This window comes from Gopherus evgoodei, chromosome 4 (assembly GCF_007399415.2).
Source record: "Gopherus evgoodei ecotype Sinaloan lineage chromosome 4, rGopEvg1_v1.p, whole genome shotgun sequence".
NCBI classification, from domain to species: Eukaryota; Metazoa; Chordata; order Testudines; family Testudinidae; genus Gopherus; species Gopherus evgoodei.
The window spans coordinates 18,260,450-18,284,316 of NC_044325.1; the positions used below are offsets into that span (position 1 = coordinate 18,260,450).

At 41.5% G+C, this 23,867-nt stretch overlaps 1 protein-coding gene across 2 annotated transcripts in view; it reads left to right on the forward strand.

The window, feature by feature from the left end:
* Nucleotides 1–23,867, forward strand: part of BRF1 (BRF1 RNA polymerase III transcription initiation factor subunit) — a 257,449-nt gene that overhangs the window by 222,518 nt on the left and 11,064 nt on the right. For both annotated transcript variants that reach the window (XM_030558590.1, XM_030558591.1), the window contains 2 exons: nt 12,317–12,368; nt 20,680–20,848. In XM_030558590.1, the coding sequence (XP_030414450.1) occupies nt 12,317–12,368; nt 20,680–20,848 (221 nt within the window). The remainder of the gene's footprint in view (nt 1–12,316; nt 12,369–20,679; nt 20,849–23,867) is intronic.

A 23,867-nucleotide genomic window follows, 5' to 3' on the forward strand; every position in this document is an offset into this window, starting at 1 on the left:
CATTGGGATGTAATTGTTGGTGAACTCAGTTTGTAGTATGCATGTTAACCCTGGCTAAAGCCATGGAGAAGGAATATAGAGGCAAGGTCATGGGACGTGGTCGGTGTGATTTACTCTGCATTCTTTCTGACCCAGCCATCCTTTGTTGTCACATATTACTCTTGCCTCTGGCAGGAGTGATCCACACAGGGGTTCTCTGTATAGGGCTGCAGTTGGCAAAAATACCATCCCACTTTCATGCTGCTTTTGCAATGTTAATTTTGCATTTATATCCTGGGAAGTGAGTGGGGAGTCGGAATTTGGCCTACCACTTGCTGTGCAGCATGGGTGTTAGAATTCACATGGAATATCTTTGATATGAATTGGATAAATCAGAGTAGGGATATATTTGATAGATCAATCTTTACTTTTTAAAGGCTTTCTGTTGGTGGGTATAGTTTGCTTTGTGAGATATCTAGTATCTTCAAGTTGTTTTAAATTTTGTTCACTGGGAGACCTTGGATTTATGATCCTTGCTTGTTTAATTGTGAACGGATACCTGTAGCCTCCTATTAATGTTTTCAAATAAGATGTTCAAAAATTGTGAAACTTAGAAGTAACAGTGAAAGTTTATTTGTGACTTTGCCACTTTTCTTTTCCATTAATACTGGGGCAAACTTCATACTTCTAGGTTAATAAATTCTTGATCTAATGTGCTTTAGTTTACTTCAGAGCAAAGGGTCATAAACTGCTACTGAACTAATTCCTAAATTTAAGTCTGCCATGTATATGATTTGATTCAGTGGCTTTAAAATGGTTTATTCGGAGAGACCTAAGCTTCCATGAAAATATGCACAGAATGCCCAAAGAGTTCACACTATTTTTTTAAACAAATACTTCCTCCATTTCTTCATTTACTTTTATACTGCAATAAACAACTAAGGAAAGGAAAATACAGATTTGTATAGTCATCCTAAAAGCTAAGTGTAGCGTTGCCAAGTATTAATGTTCCCACGGTACTCTACAGATGCAAAAATTAAGGCAACTGGAATGAATCTGCAATGCCGGTAAAGGAAAATATAGTGTGTGGCAATTAAAACAACTAGAAAGGGAAACTTTTATTACAAGTTAGTCCAAAACTGACTGCTGCCTCATTGGTATAAACTCTTCTAAAACATTTGTTGCATTCCTTACCCATATACAGAATGCAGCAGATCTAAACTTAGGATTCAGGACAGGATTCTGTGTGTGTGTGTGTGTGTGTGTGTGTGTGTGTGTGTGTGTGTGTGTGTGTGTGTGTGTGTGTGTGTGTGTGTGTGTGTGTGTGTGTGTGTGTGTGTGTGTGTTTTTAAAAAAAGGTGATTCCATCCTTTTAATTTAGCATTTGTTGTTGGCTGACTCTTCAAAACTTGTTTTTCAAATCTTCAGAGCAAAATGAGCAAAATGACAACAAGAAATAAACAAAAATAGCAACTTATACTGACTTAAAACTTGATTTGATGATAACAGATAAAGGTTTTCCTTATTTTCCTAATATGACACAATTCCAACAGCTTCATTTTGCATGCTATAATGTATGCATTTACTTGATGCTTTTGGTTTAATTGACATTTGTTGTAACGGAAAAACAAATTGGCAAAATTATTACTAGTGGACTTTGAAGTAGCAGTTTCAGGCCAGGCTTTATCTTCTGTTTGTGTGCAGTACAATCTTTTTGGTTTGGAGATGGATGAATACAGCACAAAAGATTAAAAAGACTCTGCACATATGTAGCCTCCCTATTAAACACTCTGCCTCTTTCTTTAAGTAGCTGAGGTCCTTTAGGAATATCAGTTTTTCTATTTTCACTGTGAATTTTTAGTTTAGAGTTCCTGGGGGAAAAGTTCAAAATGAAAAAATGCAGTAGGATTAACCGAAAAGTATCATTTTATTGATCTTCAAGCATAGCTCAGAATGTAGAAGGATTTAAACCACACTGGGGAATTTAGAGTCTGCACTGTTTTGTACAGTACCAGTTTCAAGTAACTAAAATAGCTGTGGTGAAAAATTATTTGAGGTACAAAAGGAGGAGGAGGGATTTACTTGAGATTATTAGCATTTGTTTCATGTTTTACACATTCATATTATAGTTGCATTAATATCTGTTGTGTATCATAAATATGATGAAAAATTTCTTGACACTGCTGAGTAATCTGCTAACAAAAATGATTTTCATGGGGAAAAAAACTTTTCTATATAAATGAAGCAGCATAGAGACACCTATTTATAGTATACTTCACAAATTTCACTATACTTTCATGCCTAGTCAGTCAACTAAACCTTTTTTCCTCCACTTTCCTTGCTCCATATCCTAATAATCAGTAGGAAGATAGCTTGCACTGTATGTATTCTCAAGTGAAATGAATGCATCTCTAACTTTACAATTCCAGGTATATGGAAGTCCCCAGTCCTGCAAATGCTTGTGCATATGTTTAACTTTTAAGCATTTGAGTAGTTGCATTAACTTCAGTGGGACTCCTCATGTAGTTAAAGTCATTGATATACATGGGCTTTTTTGAGGGTCAGGGCATAAGATTGTATTATTACACCAGAATTGTTAGCAGTCTTTGTTAATAATTCTGTTAAAGGTGACCTGCAGAGGGGAAAAATGGGCTCTTGATGTTTTTGCTTTTTTCATGATAAAGATGGCATGATTTATGGTTTTTTTTTAATAGACTTGTTTTTACGTTCACAATTCAGATCCTTTGTAGGCTGGAAGATGTCTGTGATGACATTGCATGATGTTCAGTCACATTACAAGAGCTAAAAGAAGGTTAAGCAGTTAGGAGGGAAAAAGATTTTTAGTCACTCTTTTGTTTGTTTGATGTTCATGCTTATTTAACTTCAGTGACTAATATTTTATACAAAGGAAGCCTTTCTTAAAGGTTCAACACCTATTTGTACTTGTTTAACTTAAGATGTGATTTTAAAATGATTTTATTTGAACCAATGCCACGGGCTGTGTTGGACATGCTTATTTTGGTTTAAGCCAGGTTTATAGTGGTTTAGCTTACACTACGAAGTTAGGTTGACGTAAGCCACCTTGTGTTAATCTACCTGTGCATGTGTCTACAGGTAAATTTGTCTTTCACTGCTGTAAGCACCCCATTATGGTGATGCAGTAACACTACCTCTCTGAATGGCGTTGAGCCATGGTTGATGTACTGAAGTTGGTGCAGCATGAATGTAGACAGTGCATTGCCTATGCTGACCCTAACAGTCCTCCAGCAGCTTTCACAATACCCAGCACTGACCTCTCTGGTCACAGTTGTGAACTCCACGGCCCAGGTGTCATGGAGACCCAACAGTCCCCCTCCCACCACCACCACCTTTTAAAACCCAGCACATTTTTTAAATGCTTTTTCCTGATTGTCCAGCTTGGCAAGCACACTAGCAAATCTCAATTGGTGTGTGCAGCTGCCCAGCCAACCTGGAGTAGACAGGAGATACTGGATCTCCTGGGAGAGTAGGGAGAAGAGGTTATGTAGGCACAGCTATGGACCAGCCATAGGAATGTGGCCATCTACAAGCAGATTGCACGGTGGATGCAGGAGAAAGCATATGACATGGATCAGTAGCAGTGCCAAATGAAAGCAAAGGAGCTGCAGCAGGCATACCAGAAGGTCAGGGACGTCAACAGTCTATGCGGTGCTGAACCACAGACCTGCCACTTTTACGAAGAGTTTCATGCCCTACTTGGCAGAGACCCCATCACCACCTTACAGCCACCGTTGATATCTCCTAGAAACCCAAGACACAGACCCCATTTGTGAACAGCGAGGGTAAGGAGAGGAGGAGGATGGGGACATATGATAGAGTGGTCCAGCTATGTCGCAAACCAGAACCTGTTTGAGACTCCACTGAAGTCCAGTCAAGTTGAGCATGGGTGAGCCTGATGCAGGGAGAAGAACCTTGGGTAAATGTGTAATTGTATTTGCCATTACAATGGTGTACTGCTGGCACCCCCGACTTAGCAGGACACAGCTATTGACTTTTGTATTAATTTATTCATTCTAGCAGAGGTAGTAGTACAACAAAGAGAGGTAGAGTTGTCATCTGTTTTTACATTCCCCTGTAGAGTTAGGCAGGGGGCGCTTTGCAGAGCAGTTTGCTTATGTACACAGGTATGTCCCTTGAATCCTGCTTAGAGATCTCGGTGAAACTTTCCTGGAGGTGCTCTGCAATCCTCTCTTAGAGCTTTCTAGGAATTGCAGCCTTATTTCTTCCTCCACAGGAGGACACTTTCCCGTGCCAGTTGATGATAATCTCATCAGGCCCCATTGCAGTAAACAGGCTAGTAGCATATGGGCCGAGCAGGAAAAGAAGAGGGAGATGCACCAGGACATAATGGGGCTTCTCTGTCAACAAACACAGATGGTGCAGATTGTTGTGAACCTACAGGTTGAACAATCCCAGGCTTGCCTACCTTTGCACTCCATGGAGAACTCCATTGCAGCATCTCCTTACACCACCCCTCTACATTCCATGTGGCATATGGGGCCGCATCCCTAAACCTACCACTCCACATCAGGGGACAGTAAGGACAACCACAGCTCCACATACAGTGGCCTGGGAGAACCACAGTTGCTGTACATGTAGTCAAAATGGACAGGAATATTTCCCCTTGCTAAGTTCTATTTCATTAATTTAAGTTTTTTATATATTTGCTTTTACATCATACAGAATTTTTTGTAGTGGTTTTGTTACTCAATAACATTCTATTTTTTGGAAACGAATTCATCTTTATTGTCATTCTCAATATATGCTGCAGAATGCCTTGCTGTACTGAAAGCACCCACTGACTTGTTACTGTCCAGTGACACAACTCCTGGGATCAGTGACAAACACAGTTCAGTAATCATAAATGTACAGCAGGCACCACAAAATTAATTGGTGCATTGACAGTGTTATATTCATACACATACACAAAGCACCACACAATTCCTGACAGGCCCCAAAACAGCAGGGCGAGTTAGTAATGTGTGAAGCTAGACTGTGCGCTATGTCTCACTGTTAGTGCTCTCTGTAGGGTGCCCTTTGCAATGCTTTGCTGCTGTAGCCTCCAGCCTGGACTGCTCACAAACAACCCCCAGTGTATACGTCTCTCCCAGCTATGTCTGCGTGTGGGCTGCAGCCAGCCAGCCATACCTTGGCTCTCACCAGCCTTGATTATGCTGCAGGGTGACCTCAACACACCCAGTCCCAGCTCATCCCCCAGAAATGTGTATCCTGTGCTGCCCAGCCCTCTCCTGGACAGTACAAGTGTATGTAAAGTGTATTCTTTCTTTAATGGAAATAATATGCACATAACTTGTCACCATTAATGGAGTTTTCAGACATTTCAGTTCAAGCACACTGGGGTAGATAAAACAAATTTATTAATTACAAAGAGAGAGATTTTAAGTGAGTACAAGTAATGAAGCATAGAAGTCAGACATGATTAAAGAAAAATATAGATAAAAGTTAGGCAACTGGTGCCTAACTTAACAAATAATGTTAAATTCAGAACAGAAGACCCCTTCTCCCAGAGTCCAATGAATGCTTCCTTTGTCACTTCAGGTGCCTTGAATGCAATTAGAGGGAGGTGCCTTGCAGGGTTTGCCCTTCTTTTTTTATAGTTTCAGTCCCCTTCTTGAAAAACATTCCAGCTGGGTACCAGGAGAGAAGAAGTCTATGGGGAAGGATGTTTCCTGCTGCATTTTCCTCACCTGCTTCAGCTTCCTTTGTTTCCCTTCCTGCTTTATGACTCTGTTCACTGCTTACATGCAAATTAAGCAGAGCACACATTCCTTTATTTGAGACAGACTTGTTTGCCAACCTCAGTTTGGAATATTTGTTAATAATACCATACAGTGGAATCTTATAACTTTGCACATAGTATTGCCACACACATTTTATCAGGACAATAATTACCAGCCAATTATGAGTTTTCAAATGATAGCTCACAAGTAAGGCTACGATTTAGTCACTGGTATTTTTAGTAAAAGTCAGGGACAGGTCACGGGCAATAAACAAAAATTCACGGCCTGTGATCACTTCTACTAAAAATGCTTGTGATTAAATCTTGGGGGTGTGTAAGTGGGCCGCTGCTGAGGGGCATCTGAGAGGGGTGCGCTGTTGGTTGACACTGGGGGCGGCGGCTGCTGCTGCTGCTCGGTGGGTGGGGCGCCTGGAGCCAATGGCCCCAACTACCAGGGGCAGTAGACTGCAGCTGCTCCGGCCAGCCAGGGACCGCTGCCAGAGCAGCGACTGGTGTGCTATTCCCTGGGGCCACTCCAGCAACAGCTGGTGTGGCTGTCCTGGGGACCACCTGAGCAGCTGGCCCCAGAGCCAGCTGCTTGGGCAGCCCTGGGTTCAGCCACACTGGCCCCTGCAGAAGTCACGGAGCCCTACTCACAAGGCATACTTGGTACATAGATTATTAGCATAGTGTGTAGAATGTGAATACCGGGATGCATTCTGTCACAACCTTCCCATGTGAAAGTTAAAGCTGTTTTGACTCAACTTTAACTCACATAGCTGTATTTTAAAAAATGAATTAGCTTGTTAACAGACTGCACTGCGACTTCTTCTAGTGGCCCACTTCTTCCTTTTAATGCAATGTCTGCTAGCGAGGTCATGACTCGAAACTTACCTCAGATATGTGCTCTTCCATGGACGGCAAAATACCAATCTCATCTAAGTTAAAATAATCATGTAGCACTAATCTCTTAAATTGCACAAAGTCCTAAAATACGCAAGTCATGAGAGTGCAAAGGGTGGTGTTTGCCTTTGAATGTACCACCATACCACCATTAGGCTGTTTGATTAGGCATGTTCAGCGTGTACCTCAAAATATGTGATAATTTAAAGATATACTTGCTATTTAAGTAAGAGATTTCCCCTAATTGGCTGTTATAAATTAGAGGCAAGAAGAAATGATTTATTGCTTATAATTGGAAATGAGTTACGAAGATGAATGTTGGTAATCACGAAATAAAATTTGGAAGACGTTGATTTCCAGATGGTTGGCAATGAAATTGCTCTTTAAAGTATAATATACCAGACATGGGGGAAGGGGAGGTTTCTACTGTATGCCGTTGTGCTTTGATGAATTACTTGTATGAAAGTACAGTTACCTGAATCTTAAATTATTGTATTCCACTGCATATACCTGCAAGATGCACCTTGTTTAAAGAGTGCTGTATTATCTGAGATAGTGAAGGAGGAAGAGATAATTTAATGTTATGTCTAGTATGATTTTTGTCCTTTAATGTCACATACTTTAAACAGGAAAGATCTAACAATAAATCTTGCATCACCTTTGGGTATAACAATCTCTGTGGATTATTCTCAGAGACTGCACGTTACTAGATGTTTTCCTTTGGCCTCATTATGTTTTTATGAGGTTGAGATTGATCAAAAACACCTTTCCAAAAGCAAATACTTGTGGACCTCATTGGCTACATCTGGTATAATACATTTGTACCAGAATTAAAGGCAAAAACACTACTGTTAAAAATTTTGCCATTGGAAATACACATCTTCACAATGTAATTTAGTTCTAATCAGATTATAGAAGTGTTTGTGTGACTTGTTAATTTAGAAAGATTTGTCTATCTGTAGCTGTAAGCACAGGATATAAAAATGATTGGTATTTAGATTGCCTTATATAATTTCCATAAATTTTCTGCCTTTTCACAACCATTTTGGGCCCCAGTTCAGCAAGATGGTTAAGCCCTTAAAGTGGGACTACTTGCATAATTAAAATGAGGCACAGGTTTGTGTGTCTTACTGATTCGGAGCCATAGTGTGGTTTTTCACATACTTTTTAGAATAAAGTTGTAACCCAGCTTCATAGCTCCCTCTGTTTCAAGAAGATTTTCTATAAGATGCAAATCTGCCTTTCTGCCACCATTTCATTTGGGCAGGCAGAAAAGGCTCAAGCTGGTGTGATGAAAGCAATGGCATCGTTTGGACAGTGGTTTCTCTTTTGAGCAAGTCTAGAGTTTTTTAAAATTGCAAATACTTTCCTCTGTTGTCAGCTCTCAACAGGTGAGTTCATCAGCATCCATATTGACAAATCCAGTAAAGTCTTCCACTAGGTTTGTCACCCATCCGGGTTTTACCTTCTGTGTCTGGGTGCCATTAGGGTTGCCAGGTGTCCGGTTTTTGGGGAGTTGAGGTGCTTTGAGCTGGGGGTTGTCTAAATGACCTCCTGAGATCCCTTCTAACCCTGATATTCTATGTATTTGTTGTCTGTCTGTCCTTCTGTCTATAACATTAGTATGGGTGGTAAGCAGCAGTAAGAGGATTCATATGCGATGGATTAAATTAAAATTCAGCAGTAAGAGAGCTTTGAGTGACGATTGTTATGGTATAATAATCCCCTGGGTGAGTGAATTGCTTAATATAAATTATACATCTTTATTACCCCATAACTCCTCTCTGTTTTATGTGATGTATTATATAATCTTTGTTTATTAAGTAATAAGCAAAATAAAAAGTTTGTCACAGCCAGCTTGTTTTTCAAAGCATTTGTTTATTTTGAAAGTTCAATTTATGTGATCTTCAGCCCTGCCAGATTCTATTATACTGAATCTTCTTTTAAATTGTTAAGCTGGAGGACAAACCTAGATGCTGCCTTGAATGTCTTAACTGAAGCTGGAGCAGGAGCTAAGCAGATTCTATAGTGAGCAGACACTAACGACAAATACTGTGCCATTACTTTCTGGCAAGAAAATGTCAAGAGTATCAACTTCACGTGTTATATATGTTGGTTGACTGGAACATATGAATAATTTTCAAAATTGGCTTGAAATCTGTATGTTGCACTTGGGGTTCGTACATCTTTTTCCTTTTGTAGGTTTGCTTTACTATTCACAACATTGCTTCTTTTGTGGTTTATTTTTTTTTATTTTTAATGTATTTAATTCTGTCAGTTTCATAGTTCGTAATGCAAATGCATAAAAACCAGAAGATACAGTAAATGGTGAATGAGTACAGAAGCATTTAGAAAGATCATGAGAACCATTTCATTTTTGTCAAAGTATTATATTTTAAACAGAAACATGCTGTTTATCACAGTGTGTCTTAACCCAGGAAATGATACCAAGCATATGAGACAAAGCAGCTCCTAATTCCGAGTATTTCTTCTGCTCAGCAGAAGCCGAGTTTTCAGCAAGTCTAATGAGCTGGGATAGATGGGGAGGTAGTCGTGCTGATGGGGGGTACATGCATGTTGAAAGTGGCATAAAGGACTTTGGCTGTCCTCTTTTTGTGAAACTGCTCATTTGAGCATTAATGCCCCATCCCACTCACGCCTCAGAAACAACTGTGTTCTTCAGCGATGGCACACTACAATATTCTAGCCTTCCTTGGTTAAATGAAACTGCAGAAGGAGCCAGCATCTGTAGCCATGGCAGCCAGTAATTTATTGTTCCATATGGTTGGTGTGGCAGCAGCTGCTCTGTTTTAAGGAGGTCAGGGCATCAGGGCATTTAAAAAAAAATGTAAAATCTTTCTTCAGTGCTCTGTACAGTACAGTAATAGCTAGGGGTCTCTGTGGAGGTAATGACATCACCAGCCAAGAGACATAAATTACTTTTTTTAATCGAAGATGTTATTCTCTTAGGAAAATAAGTTGACACAATGTATCTCTGTGTGTGATGGTTTTAGTTCTCACTGCTGGTGTTTGGTGATAGTACATATTAATTAATGATCCTCCTGCTTAAATTGGGATTAACTCTGCTGAACTCAGTGGAGTCCCACTACTGTAAGATCAGTGGAAGGAAGAGGAGAATCAGGCCCAGTGTCTTTCCAGTGCATCATATATATGTTTTTTCTGTATTATTTTTGGCTTGCTCTGAGAACTGCAGTACTCTTACTACTGAGAAATAAACATGTTTTATGAACACTAACATAGTACAGAAATACTGCCTGTGGAGTATTCAGTTTCTCATTATTGTGAAGTGCAATAGAATGACTCCTTATGTTTAGGGTTGCAGTTTAGAATTAGGGGTTCCACCAGTAAGAATCCCCTTTTCCCTTCATTATGGGAACATTTGTAATTAAAATGACACTGGAATATTTACTGTAATACTTAGTGTAGCAGTGATTGTATTGTTCAGTGTGAGCGCATGCACTATTGCCTCTAAAACAAAGGCCGACACATTGCTAGTGCCTTCTGGGCTTATTTTATAGCTTGATTCTAACTGGGGAGGGGCAAGGCTTCCGGGTATTCTTTGGGGGGCATGGTGTTGATCATTAACATGCGGCAACAAGTCTCATTTTTGGATAGAGTGTTAATTGCAATAATCACACTGTTTTCAAATAGAGAGCTTTAATGTCTTATCTACTGCTTTTCTAATATGTGAATACAGGGTAACAGATATTTTACCAGCAATCTTCATTTATCTAACCTATTGATATTGTTACTGCATTCTCATGTCTGTGTGCATCTAAATTGGTACTCTAGATTAGAAATCAATGATTAACAGTATGATACACATATTCAGATATTAGGAAGGTTGTATAACTCACATGGGGCAGCATTAAGAGGAAGCTGGACACAGAATAAGATTTGTATATGTGCCTTCAAATGTTTTCTCTGTATATCGAAGGATCCTTTAGGACTTCTAGGGAGTAAATACATTCTCTGGGTTAACGGTACCATCTTCTTCTATGATGTTGATAATCATGAAGTGCACCAGACAGTAGTTGTAAAAGAATACCGTTGTATTCCAAATCACTCTGTAGGTGCAAGCGCATAGACTCTGCCTTTGAAATGTTGTCTGGACATCAGCTTGGTTAGATGCGCTGAAAACAGGTTCACTTTGGACTGCCCCAGTTGTTCAAGTATCCTGAAAATGTTCTGAAGTGCTGCAAAGAAGACTCTCATCTGAACGCCTGTCTCTTGAATTTTAATATTTTCATCTCTGTCAGATAATGAAGACTAAAATTCTCCACTCCTTCTCTGGGGTTTCACTTCCTACTGTATAATAGTCAGATTTAGTGTCCTTTTTAAATTGAAGAACAACTTCTTTGTACGCTAAAGAATGCCAGAATCAATGGATGAGTAGAGGGAAAGAAGCATCTTACTCTAAATTAATGCTTAGCTCTGGAGATGTACATCTCTATTAATGAAACGTAGACTCCATTCACAGGTATGCCAGGGAACCTGTATGAGCAGAATTTAGGTACCAGGCAAGTCATTCTCTCTATAGCTGGGTATGTCTGTATGAGGGGACACAAAGCAGGCAGAACTAGGTTAAAACAATTGAGAACAGTGTTCATAGCAATAAGGAAACAGGATTTCAAATGACTAACTTAGCACTTGAGTGGCAAAATAATACTCATCTCTGATCTCCAAATGTGTTTCTGCGGTCCTTTCCCCCGCTATGCAATACTTTCAGAAATATGCACAAGTTCAGCTTCCAGCATTTCTTACTTTCAGCTCATGTAGGATCATTGTGGTTTTTGATGTTGTCTAGTTTAAGATTAGATACAAGATGTTAAAACCATACTGATGTAATCTCGGTACATCAATGTAAATGTGGAATCACCTCACTGAAATAAAAGGAAGTGATTCCAGATTTACACTGGTGTAATTAGGAACGAAATCTGGCTCACTGAATCTGTCCCTCTCACTATAACAGAAAAGAGGGAGGGGCCAGCAATGGGTAGGAATTTTTTGGCCGCTTTCAGAGCATGTGGCAAAGGTAATCTATTTTATAGGGCCTTCGGGGAGAGCTAAGAAGGGCTTTGGGTGGATATGGGATGGAGTTTTGCTATTGTGCTTATTAGCTTGCCTTTTTTCTAAGGGCTTGTCTACATGGGGAGTTATTCTGATTAGCTGTTCCTAAATTAATTATTCCTGATTAATTGTATTCCAAATAAGGTTAATCCACTTTGGAAATGGATTAAATTTATTCAAAATAAGACACTATTATTTTGGGATAAGAGCATTCACACATGGAGTTAATCAGGAATAGCTAAACCTCTTTAAAAACACACCCTACCTTATTCCAAATCAACTTTCATGTCTAGACAATCCTTTATTGTATGGAGCTGCTAGGTGATAGTTTTACTGAATGTAAATGTTAATGCTATTAAACTGTGTGTAGGGCTTGATCATAGACTTTCTTTTTTATTTTTAAAGTGAAAGGATAAAATAAATACATAGTGTGATAACATTAGCAAACTTATTCTCTTGGCTAGAGAACAAGTGAATGCAGCCTGTGTCAAGCTGACCTTGTGTTTTTACATTTACAATATAACTTTCCTAATAATCACCAACACCTTTTTTTCTTTTTTCCAGATTAAGACCCTTGATTTCTACACAACTAGCTAAAAAGGCTGCAACTGAAGAGGTATGTGAAGTTTACCAGCTCTCCAAGAACCCTTCTACACAACTGCAATCTGAAAATTGACTTAACTCATAATACAATACTTAACACTTGATTATGGCAACTACTACAAATCTCAGTGGACTGGTGTGACGTTTCCTTCTGGTGTTGTCTGAACCAGTGATCTGCTAGGCCACTCCAATCCTTGACTCTGGGAGCCAGCCTTACCCTGCTCTTCTGTGAGAACCCCCACTCCTGGGCTGTCCACACACAGCCTCTGGCATGTAAGCTGCTCCCAGCTACTTGCAAGCAAATGACACTAGTCAATATCTCCAGTCCCAGACACAACCCTAGGAACCTCTGTCTTGCAGTGTCCAGTTATGCCTGCTGGACACTGCATGCTCATATAAGTTTGTCAATTTAACGAAGAAATTGATATTTACCAGGCTTGTTATCCCAAGGGTAGTCTGTGACACACTTCAAACCAAATGTACTGCTTCAGGCAGAATAAACAAACAGATTTATTAACTATAAAGGTGGATTTAAGTGATTATAAGTCAAAACATAACAAGTCAGATTTGTTCAAATGAAATAAGAGCAAAACACATTCTAAGCTGATTTTAACACTTTCAATGTCCTTAAAAACTTAGATGCTTCTCACCGCAGGCTGGCTCTTCAGCCAGGCTCTCTCCTTTGATCAGTGGGTCAGTTGCTTGGTGGTGGTGGTGTCTGTAGATGTGGATGGGAGAGAGAGAGAGCTTGGCAAAATGCCTCTCCTTCTTTCCTCTTGGCTTTGCTCCCCCACCCCTCTTCAGAGTCAGGTGAGCATTACCTCATCATAGTCCAAAACTGACCAAAGGAAGGGGGTCACTCCCTCGAGGTTCTAACAGATTCTTTTGTTGCTGCCTAAGCCAGTGTCCATTGTTCCTGTGAGGCTGGGCTGGGTTTGTCACATCCATGCCCTGATGAGGTGAACTGCCCCTCTGCTCCTGGAGAGTTTTTGCATGGGCTTGCTTTAGGCCATGAGGATACATCTTCAGCCTCATAACTGTATACATGAAATTATAACCTGTACCCTTATTATAACATGACTGTAACAACCATGCTCAGTGCATTATGATCCTTCCAAAGACACCCAACATGACAAACTTTGCGTTGGATATCACACAATCATTTTATAAAGATGAACATGGGGGCTGTAGGGTGTTTTCCCCGAGATACAGAGCATCACAACCGGATTCTGATCTCTATTATGGGAATGTAAATTCCGAGTCAAAGAGATGAGGATTGGTCCCTCTGGTCAGGCCAGTGGAATCATTGCAACGGTGATGCTCTTTGTTTTCCAGTTGGAATTATTTGCTTTTACAAAAATAGGGATTCAGAATGGAAGGGTGAGTGAAACTGTGAACACAAACCTCTCAATAAACCAGGTAAATATTAATATTTAATATATTCAAGAGGAATTCCAGTTTGGGGAGAGGGGAAATAAAACCCACATGCTTTTAAAAAACAAACAAATTGAGTAAGAGAGCAGTGGCAGGGAGTAAGCAGAGATTGTCCCTACTCCCTCACTGTATTATCCAGCAGAGCTGAACTGGCACACTGGAGGAAGTAATCAACGCCTGTTGAGGACCAATGGTAGATGACCTCCCCCATGGAGCAAGCAGGTAGCCAGGGAGAGAATTGCGATTCTGGCGTCATGTTTCCCTCCCTCGTCTGCTCCTGGGGCAGAGGAAGAAGTGACAGCTCACCCTAAATAATGAAACTTAAATATTTATGTATTTTGGTTTGAGATTGTAATGTTGCAGGGGAGGAGTTGTTAATAATTATGTGACCATATTCACAATACTCATTTTGGTAGTTCTCTCTCACACACACACACGCATTCTCTCTCTCTCTCTCTCTCTCTCTCTCTCAAAATGTGGGTCATGATTCCTGTCACTAACTCCTCCAAACTGAACCATAGACTCTCTATAGATAGTAATTCCATGCTCTAATAATAAGAATATAGCAGTGGGGATATAGTAGCGACTGCGTGACCAAGATAGTAATTCCATGCTCTAATAATAAGAATATAGCAGTAGGGATATATTAGCGACCGCGTGACCAAGTTGGTGATAGTGACTGTGAAATGCTCAGGGAGATTAGAGAGGCTGTTAAAATAAAAAACTCAGTAATAATGGGGGATTTCAACTATCCCCATATTGCCCTTAGGATGGGATGCAGAAAGAAAGTTTCTTGACACCTTAAATGACTGCTTCTTGGAGCAGCTAGTCCTGGAACCCACAAGAGGAAAGGCAATTCCTGATTTAGTCTGAAGCGGAGCACAGGATCTGGTCCAAGAAGTGAATATAGCTGGACCCCTTGGTAATAGTGACCATAATATAATTAAATTTAACATCCTTGTGGTGAGGAAAACACCACAGCAGCCCAACACAGAAACATTCAATTTCAGAAAGGGGAATTACAGAAAAATGAGAAGGTTAGTGAAACAGAAATTAAAAGGTACAGTGCAAAAAGTGAAATCCCTGCAAGCTGCATGGAAACTTTTTAAAGACACCGTAACAGAGGCTCAACTTAAATATATACCCCAAATTAAAAAACGTAGTGTGAGAATCAAAAAAGTGCCACTGTGGCTAAACAACAAAGTAAAAAAAGCACTGAGAGGCAAAAAGACATCCTTTAAAAAGTGGAAGCTAAATCCTACTGAGGAAAATAGAAAGGAGCATAAACTGCCAAATGAAGTGTAAAAATATAATTAGGAAGGCCAGAAAAGAATTTGAAGAACAACTAGCCAAAGACTCAAAAAGTAATAGCAAACATTTTGTAAGTACATCAGAAGCAGGAATCCTGCTAAACAACTAGTGGAGCCACTAGACAATTAAGATGCTAAAGGAGCACTCAAGGACGATAAGGCCATTGCGGAGAAACTAAATGAAATCTTTGTATCGGTCTTCATGGCTGAGGATGTGAGGGAGATTCGCAAACCTGAGCCATTCTTTTTAGGTGACAAATCTGAGGAACTGTCCCAGATTGAGGTGTCAGAGGAGATTGGTAAACAAATTGGTAAACTAAACAGTAATAAGTCACCAGGACCGGATGATATTCACCCAAGAGTTCTGAAGGAACTCAAATGGGAAATTGCAGAACTGCTAACTATAATCTATAATCTATCATTTAAATCAATGTCTGTACCAAATGACTGGAGGATAGCTAATGTGATGCCAATTTTTAAAAAGGGCTCCAGGGGTGATCCCGTCAGTTACAGGCTGGTAAGCCTGACTGCAGTATTGGCAAACTGGTTGAAACTATAGTAAAGAACAAAATTGTCAGACACATGGACATAATTTGTTGGGGAGGAAACAACATGGTTTTTGTAAAGGGAAATCATGCCTCACCAATCTGCTAGAATTCTATGAGGGGGTGAACAAGCATGCGGACAAGGGGTTTCCGGTGGATATAGTATACTTAGATTTTCAGAAAGCCTTTGACAAGGTCTCTCACCAAAGGCTCTTAAGCAAAGTAAGCTGTCATGGGATAAGAGGGAAGGTCCTTTCATGGATTGGTGATTGGTTAAAAGACAGGAGACAAAGGGTAAGAATAAATGGTCAGTTTTCAGAATAGAGAGGGGTTAATAGTGATGTCCCCCAGGAGTCTGTACTGGGACCAGTCCCATTCAACATAGTCATAAATATCTGGAAAAAAAGAGAAACTGAGGTGGTAAAATTTGCAGATGATACTAAACTTCTCAAGATAGTTAAGTCCCAGGCAGACTGCGAAGAGCTACAAAAGGATCTCACAAAACTGAGTGACTGGGCAACAAAATGGCAGATGAAATTCAGTGTCGATAAATGCAAAGTAATGCACATTTGGAAAACATAATCCCAACTATACATATAAAATGATGGGGTCTAAATTAGCTGTTACCACTCAAGAAAGAGATCTTGGAGTCATTGTGGATAGTTCTCTGAAAACATCCACTCAATATGCAGCGGCAGTCAAAAAAGTGAACAGAATATTGGGAGTCATTAAGAAAGGGAAAGATAATAAGACAGAAAATATCATATTGCCTTTATGTAAATCCATGGTACACTCACATCTTGAATACTGTGTGCAGTTGTGGTCACCCCATCTCAAAAAAGATATATTGGAATTGGAAAAGGTTCAATAACGGGCAACAAAAATGATTGGAGGTATGAAACAGCTTCCTTATGAGGAGAGATTAATAAGATTGGGACTTTTCAGCTTGGAAAAGAGATGATTAAGGGGGGATATGATAGAGGTCTATAAAATCATGACTGGTGTGGAGAAAGTAAATAAGGAAGTGTTTTTTACTCCTTCTCTGAACACAAGAACTAGGGGTCACCAAATGAAATTAATAGGCAGCAGTTTTAAAACAGACAAAAGGAAGTATTTCTTCACACGATGCACAGTTAACCTGTGGAATTCCTTGCCAGAGGATGTTGTGAGGGCCAAGAGTGTAACAGGATTCAAAAAAGAACTAGAAAAATTCATGGAGGATAGGTCCATCAATGGTTATTAGCCAAGACGGGCAGGGGTGGTGTCCTTAGCCTCTGTTTGCCAGAAGCTGGGAATGAGTGACAGGGAATGGATCACTTGATGATTACCTCTTCATTCCCTCTGGGGCACCTGGCATTTGCCACTGTCGGAAGACAGGATACTGGGCTAGATGAACCTTTGGTAGGACCCAGTATGGCCGTTCTTATGTTCTCCTCCTTCACACTCTGTCTCTGTGAAATATGTTTACACATGTGTATACACATACAGTAAATTAAAATTGTTGTTCATATTCAGAGGCTAAACTATTACATAACCATGTAGCATCTATATTGTTAATTTACAAACTGAGTCAGCCATTCATCTTTTTTTATATAAATGTGTGAAATCTGACACCATTTTGAAAATGTTCTAGTTAATGTTGTTCATTCAACATGTTTCCACAACCATTCATGCCCCCATAAAAAAAAAAATATGAGAGTTTTTAAAAGCCATACTAAAGTTCAAATTTTCTGGAGACTGATTCAGGAAGTTTGGTGAAAGGAATTGTTTGACACCTTTGTTTAAAAATGATTAAAACATAAATTTTCAGAAAGTTTGATATAAAGCCTGGGGAAATACATTTTCACTTTTTATGCTGTGCTCATTAGAAAAACCTGCACATTTTTAGAGCTGTAACAGCCTGGAAATGGACATGATAATTAGAAGAAGGTCATATTTTAATTAGGATGGTGCAATTTTAATAAACAATGAATCAGTTGTAGCTCCTTTATATTCATCCATTCTTTAGTGAAAATTTTTAAAGCAGATGGCAACTTTTAGCATAAAAATTAGTATAAATTAAGATGATGTTTTTCCTGAAACTGTTGTCTATTACTACTTGTGCCTAAAACCCTACAGTTGTCAGTTTGATAATTCTATATGGAAAAAGTGGTGATGGGTGAAACATGATAAACTGAAAGAAGAGGAATTCAAATCTAAATAACAGTAAGATTTATTTCTACATAGAGATTGTGTTCTATGTGATTTGGACATCCAGTCCCTGTTAAAATTAGTGGGTGTGCAGTACCCAATCAATGAGCTATTGGTAGAATCTCCGTGGTGACTTTGCCCTGGCCTACATTACAAACGTACATCAGTCTAATGAAGTTTATATAATCCACAGCCCTGAGCAGTGCAGTCATACCGACCAAACTCCCAGTGCACACAGTGCTATGTTGACAGGAGGGCTTATTGGGGAGGAGGAGTGCCTACGCTGATAGGAGAAGATCGCCTATTGGCATAGGGCACATCTTCACTAAGCACCAGAGCAGTGCAGCTGCACTTCTGTAGTGCAGACAAGCTCTTAGGAAATCTAAGATGGAATCCTTAGTTTGCCTGTGTGATCAGCTTGATTTCTCACAGGTTTGGGTGGAATTTGATATTTGAGTAATTAGACGGTGAGCTTTTTGGGATAGGGGCTTTCCGTTACAATATGTTCATACAGTGCCTAGGACAATGGGGCCGTGATTTTGTTTGGGGCCTCTAAGTGTTACTGTAGCACAAATAAATAAGAGAAGAATGGCCATACTGAATCAGATCCTGTCTTCAGGAGCGGCTTACACAGAAGGTGCAAAAAACCTTCCTTCTAACTTCTACTTTGGTTTAAGCCTCATGCTTAATATCCCTTCCAAAGTGGTTTCACATTAAGTATTACAACTGCGGATATTCTTCTTTTCATATAAATAGCTAATGCCTTTCTGAATCTTGCTACGGTATTGGCCTTAATGTCCTGATGTGGCAATAAGTTCCACAGTTTAATTGTGCATTGTGTGAAGGAGTGTTTCCTTTTATCAGTTTCGAATTGCCGCCTTTTAATTCATTTGAATGTCCCCTTCTGGTTTAAAGAGACAGGAAGAATAAAAGTTCCCTGTCTGACTTCTCCATACCATACACCATTTTACATACTTCTAACATGTCCCCTCTTCTTCATCTTCTTTTGAATGTAAACAATCCCAATCTTTTCAGTCTTTCCTGGTGATGACTAGTGGCAAGTAATATATACATTCTCAGTTTTGCAAGAGTTATTCATACTGCACCAGATTCTCTGGTGCACTAACACTGGAGCTATCTTCTGGACAAAAGGGAAAATCCCTCATCAGAGAGTTGCTGGAGACAGCAAAGCTGCCTCCTCTGCCAGCTTCCCCCCTGTAAAGGGTAGAAGAGGGACGGGGCTGGAAGGGCAGTGCTCTACTGCTGCAGGGGGAAGTACTCCAGTAGCCTCAATTAGAGCAAGGCCCCTTCTGCTCTGGCTTAGGATCAGGTGGCGCTGAATCAGGGAGCTGAAGCCAATTTCATGTGGCTGCTACTTTCCACAGCTCAGACATAAGAGAACCAGTGACAGTGTCTTCTTTTTCTTTTCATTTAGTCTCCATCTCCCTGCTATGTTTTCCTCCCTCCCTGCTTGCTGCATTGCACATACTCTTTTCCCACAGTAAAAACTTTTCCTTTCTCCTTCTCATCATTTCTACAAATGCCTCCTTGTTGCCTAATCCTCAGCTTCTACTGCATGTGCTTTCCTGATGCTTGGTCACCATCTCTGCTCCTTGGAATTTCTCCCCAGCTGCTAGGTCTTTTTACCCTCTCCTACCCTGGAGGTACTGCCTCACTGTCCCCTTCCCAGAGGACAACTTAGCCCAGTCGTCAGGGCATTCATCTGCAGTGTGGGAGACCTAGGTTCAAGTCCCTGCTCCAATTCCTGTAGAATATTCATACAAAGTGGAACAGCTCCAACAAGAGAGATTGAGAGCCTCACCTCAGTGTAGCCAGTAAGACTGGTGGTCAGGGTACTCACCTGAAATGTGGGAGGCTTGAGTTCAAGTCCCTACTCCAAACCTGGCAGAGCAAGGACTTGAAACTGAATCATCCACATCCCCGGTGAGTGCCCTGACCACCGGGCTATTGGCTGCTCAGGGCATGGGTCCCTCTCTCTGTTCTGGGTTCATTGCAGTGCTGAATAGGAAAAATGTTGAAAATCTTAAAATTCTTCACTGGATGAGGAAACCATTTCCTGCTGAGTTCCTCTTAGCACCTTGCTGAATTGGGGCCTTAGCAGCAATAAGACAGCCTCCTCATTTCTGAAAAAGTTTAGACATCTCTGGCAACAGAGAGGATAGACCAGCACCGTGTGAACAGTTAGCTCTCCGTTGGCATGTGCTTTCAGAGCCACCAGTTCCCAACCCGCTGTTCTGATAACCTAGAGGTACCAGTCCGTGTAGCCAATGTGTTATTCTATTACACTATTAACAGTGTTGTCTAATGAGAATTATTGTCATGCTCTTGATTCTGCTCCAAGAAAATCCAGCCTGATGTGTCAAAACTAATACACATCAGTTTTTTCTGATATCAGAGTACATTTTGCTCTCATTAAGGTGATAATAGCGTTGCCATTGTGTAATAGCCCTTATTTGAACCAAACGTAATGAAGGAAAACGCTGCAAGCTTCCCCACAGAGCTCTGCCAAAGCACCTTAAGCTAGTTTTACCTTGCACTTGTGAGAGGGTTGTTTTTCATTTACTCTGTTTGGCTGTTTCACTTTGAGTATTTTCCTGGCTTTGAAATACTTGAAAATGAACATTTCCCTCTCATTAACATTCACAGTACTTTCCACTGTGGATGTTGAATGTTCCCCAGAAGATTTAAGCTTCTTAGGCTGGGCTTTGGCTTTGTTTGAGGACAGTAGTGCCAGCTGCTCTGGCCCTTTCATTTGAAGATGTTAAGGGGAAAGAGTTGGCTACAAGAAATGGTATACTTTAGTGTCCCCCTGTCTTGTTTCCAGGTAACCTTTCCAGATTCGCAGACAGAAGGGCCAGAGCTTGAAAAACCAGAGAACTTTCTGGTAGAGAGTGGACCGGTGTCATATAACCATGATGAAGAAGTTGAAGAAGAAGAAATAGAAGAAGAGGATGATCACTGCATGAGTGCACTTCAGTTAATGGGAGGAAATGGTAGGTCTTGATTTTAGATAGACCTATTTCCTGGGCACAATTGTGAAAACACAGAAATTACCAGACCAACTTCTGTTCTTTGTGAAGGACTCACTATTCCAGGGGTTCTCAAACTTCACTGCACCACGACTCCTTTCTGACAACAAAAATTACTACACCACCCCAGGAGTGGGGACCGAAGCCTGAGTCCACCCTGGGGCCAAAACCATAGTCCAAGGTCTTCAGCCCCAGGCGAGGGGCCTGTAACCCTTAGCCTCGCCACCAGGGGCTGAAGTTCTCCGGCTTGGGCTTTGGCCCTGGGGCCCAGTAAGTCTAATGCCAGCCCTGGCATTAGACCCGCTTTGGGGTCCCGACCTACAGTTTGAGAACCGCTGCTTTATTCATAAGGAGCTATTGGAGAAATTAAAAAAAATAGCTATTTTGGGGGGAAGGGGGGAAAAAGGCCACAGCAGTGTTAGCTTGAGGTACCGGATGAAATGTGAATACCCAAAGTGGTGATGGATATGTGTAGAATAATGCTAATCGGTATGATGTTGGACTGTTCAGGGCTGGTATCGAGGTCCTTTCCACAGTGTGTCTGGGGTAGGGGTGCATAGGTATCCCTGCACAGCGTCTCTGCCCATTGATCCCCTGCACAGCCCCTGGGTGAGGCTTAGGTGGTGCTGCAATATAATTCAGCATACATTTAAAAATGCTTTCTCGTCTTTAATAATGAAAAGGTAACTTTAGCAAACAGCTAAACATAATGTCAGATGCTGAGAGCAAGGCTTTGGCTCACAGTGATTCTTATTTCAGTAAATACATTTTTTTATTTGCTTTCAGTAAAAACTTGATATCCAAATTACATTTTTCTTTAACAGTTCTAGCTGGTGATCTGTGTCACCGCAGTAGTCTGGGTGGGCAGGTCCCTCTGCTCCATGTCTTCACCCCTGCCCCCTAATTCCTCCCATGCAGCTGTCCTCCTAGAGGCTCATGAACTACTGCAGCAAGAAGCAGGATTTACCCCTTAATGCCACAGTGCAACTTCCTGGAGGGCTTCCCATAATAAAATCCTGGGACCCTAGCTGTAGGATACTGGCTTGTCTGCACCTGGGTTATTCCTGAATAGCTACTCCATTTTAAATTCACATCCAGCCTTACTCTGGAATAACTCTCAGGTGTAGTAGACAAGCCCTAAGAACTTGGTGCTCCAGCTCAGTATTAGATGAGTCTTCAAACATCATCTCTGGGTTAAATGTCATGAGAAGTGAAGACTTTACCGAACATATTGTGATACGGGAATCAGAGCCAGTGTATTCTACTCACTAAACCACATGTGTATTAAAGTCTATGGGTGGGATTCACAAAGAGGATTTAGGCTGAGCATCAGAGTGTCTACGTTTACGTGTCTGCTACCAAGTGAAATTCATGACCCAGAGTTGGGCACCTAGGCTCCCTGTATGATGCACAGGAACAGTAAGGGGCCTAAAAAAATGGGTTTCACAGAAGCCAGCACCCTGAGCAGGGAGCTGCCTAAGCTAGTCAGCAGGAAATGCTGATGAGAAGGGTGGGGCCTAAGCCCTGCCCCTCAAAGGGAGATGGACGCCTACCTCCATTCCGGATTCACAGCTGTGAACCTTGGCCTGGAGTTACGGACGCGTAAGCTAGGTTAATCCTTTCTTCAGGAAAAATGAGGAGGAGGTGTTGAGGCTATCGGGAGTAAGCAACATGTTAGAGCGTGGATCTGGGATGTGGAAAACCTGTGTTCAGATCCCCACGCTGCCTTATTTGGAACACAGGCTTGAATGTGGGTTTCCTACGTCCCAGGTGTTTGCCCCAGCCACTGGGTTATGAGGTATTCTGGAATGCATGTCTCAATCTCAAGCTGTTCCTCTCAGTATAAATAATTATATATTCATTTGGCTAGAGAAAGGGTGTGTGTGGCTCTATAAACCAGTGGTGGTTCTTCGAGTGCTTGCTCATATCCATTCCAGTTAGGTGTGCATGCGCCACATGCACGTTTGTCGGAAGATTTTCACCCTAGCAACACTCGGTGGGTCGGCTGGGCGCCCCCTGGAGTGGCGCCGCTATGGCGCCAGATATATACCCCTGCCGACCCAACCGCCCCTCAGTTCCTTCTTACCGCCCGTGTCGGTTGTTGGAACAGTGGAGCGTGGTTGTACTGACCTCCACCTCCCTAGCTACTTGTAGTTCTCTAGTTATTTTTTTGTGTATATAGTTCAAAGTTATATAGTTTTAGTTAATTTTTATCATTCATAGTTAGTGTATAGTTAAGAGGAGTTCGGGGATTAGCCCCTTCCCCGCACCCGGTGCCGGGGCCCATGCCCGGTTCACTGCGTTTCAAACCATGCTCCGCCTGTCATAAGCTAATGCCGACAGGAGATCCACACGACTCCTGCCTTAAATGCCTCGGGGAATCTCACCTGACAGATAAGTGTCACATTTGCAAGGCTTTTAAGCCGAGAATAAAAAAGGAGCGGGACTTTCGGCTAAAACAGCTCCTCATGGAGGCGGCTCTTACCCCTCCACCTTCGGCACCGAGCGCTGGTCAATCGGCGGGTAGAAGCGCCTCCTCTGCACCGGACTGCGCCGGTACTGCCAAGGCCTCTTGGCACCGGCCGGCACCGAAGTCGACTCGGCACTGCTCCCTCTCTCTGAGGTCGAGAAAACCTAAGACTCCTGCTGCTTCTGTGCCACCTGCACCACAGCCAGAGAGCTCATCTAAGTCGGACCACCCAGCACTGACACCTGCCGCGGCACTGACGATGTCGGCACCGTCAATTCTGGTCCCACAAGGGCCGTCGAGTCCGGTGCCTGTCAGCTCCCCGGCGCGACCCATTGTTGAGCTTACTATTCCATCCACGCCGGAGACGTTCTCAATGGTGAGGGATCTGATTGCCATGACAGAGTTGACGCTGCCTCAAGCCCCGGCACCGCCGGTGCGGGTAATACAGTCTGTCGGCAATCCTGCCTTGATAAGACCATCCTCTGTCGGCACAGCAGAGCGGCACCGTTCACA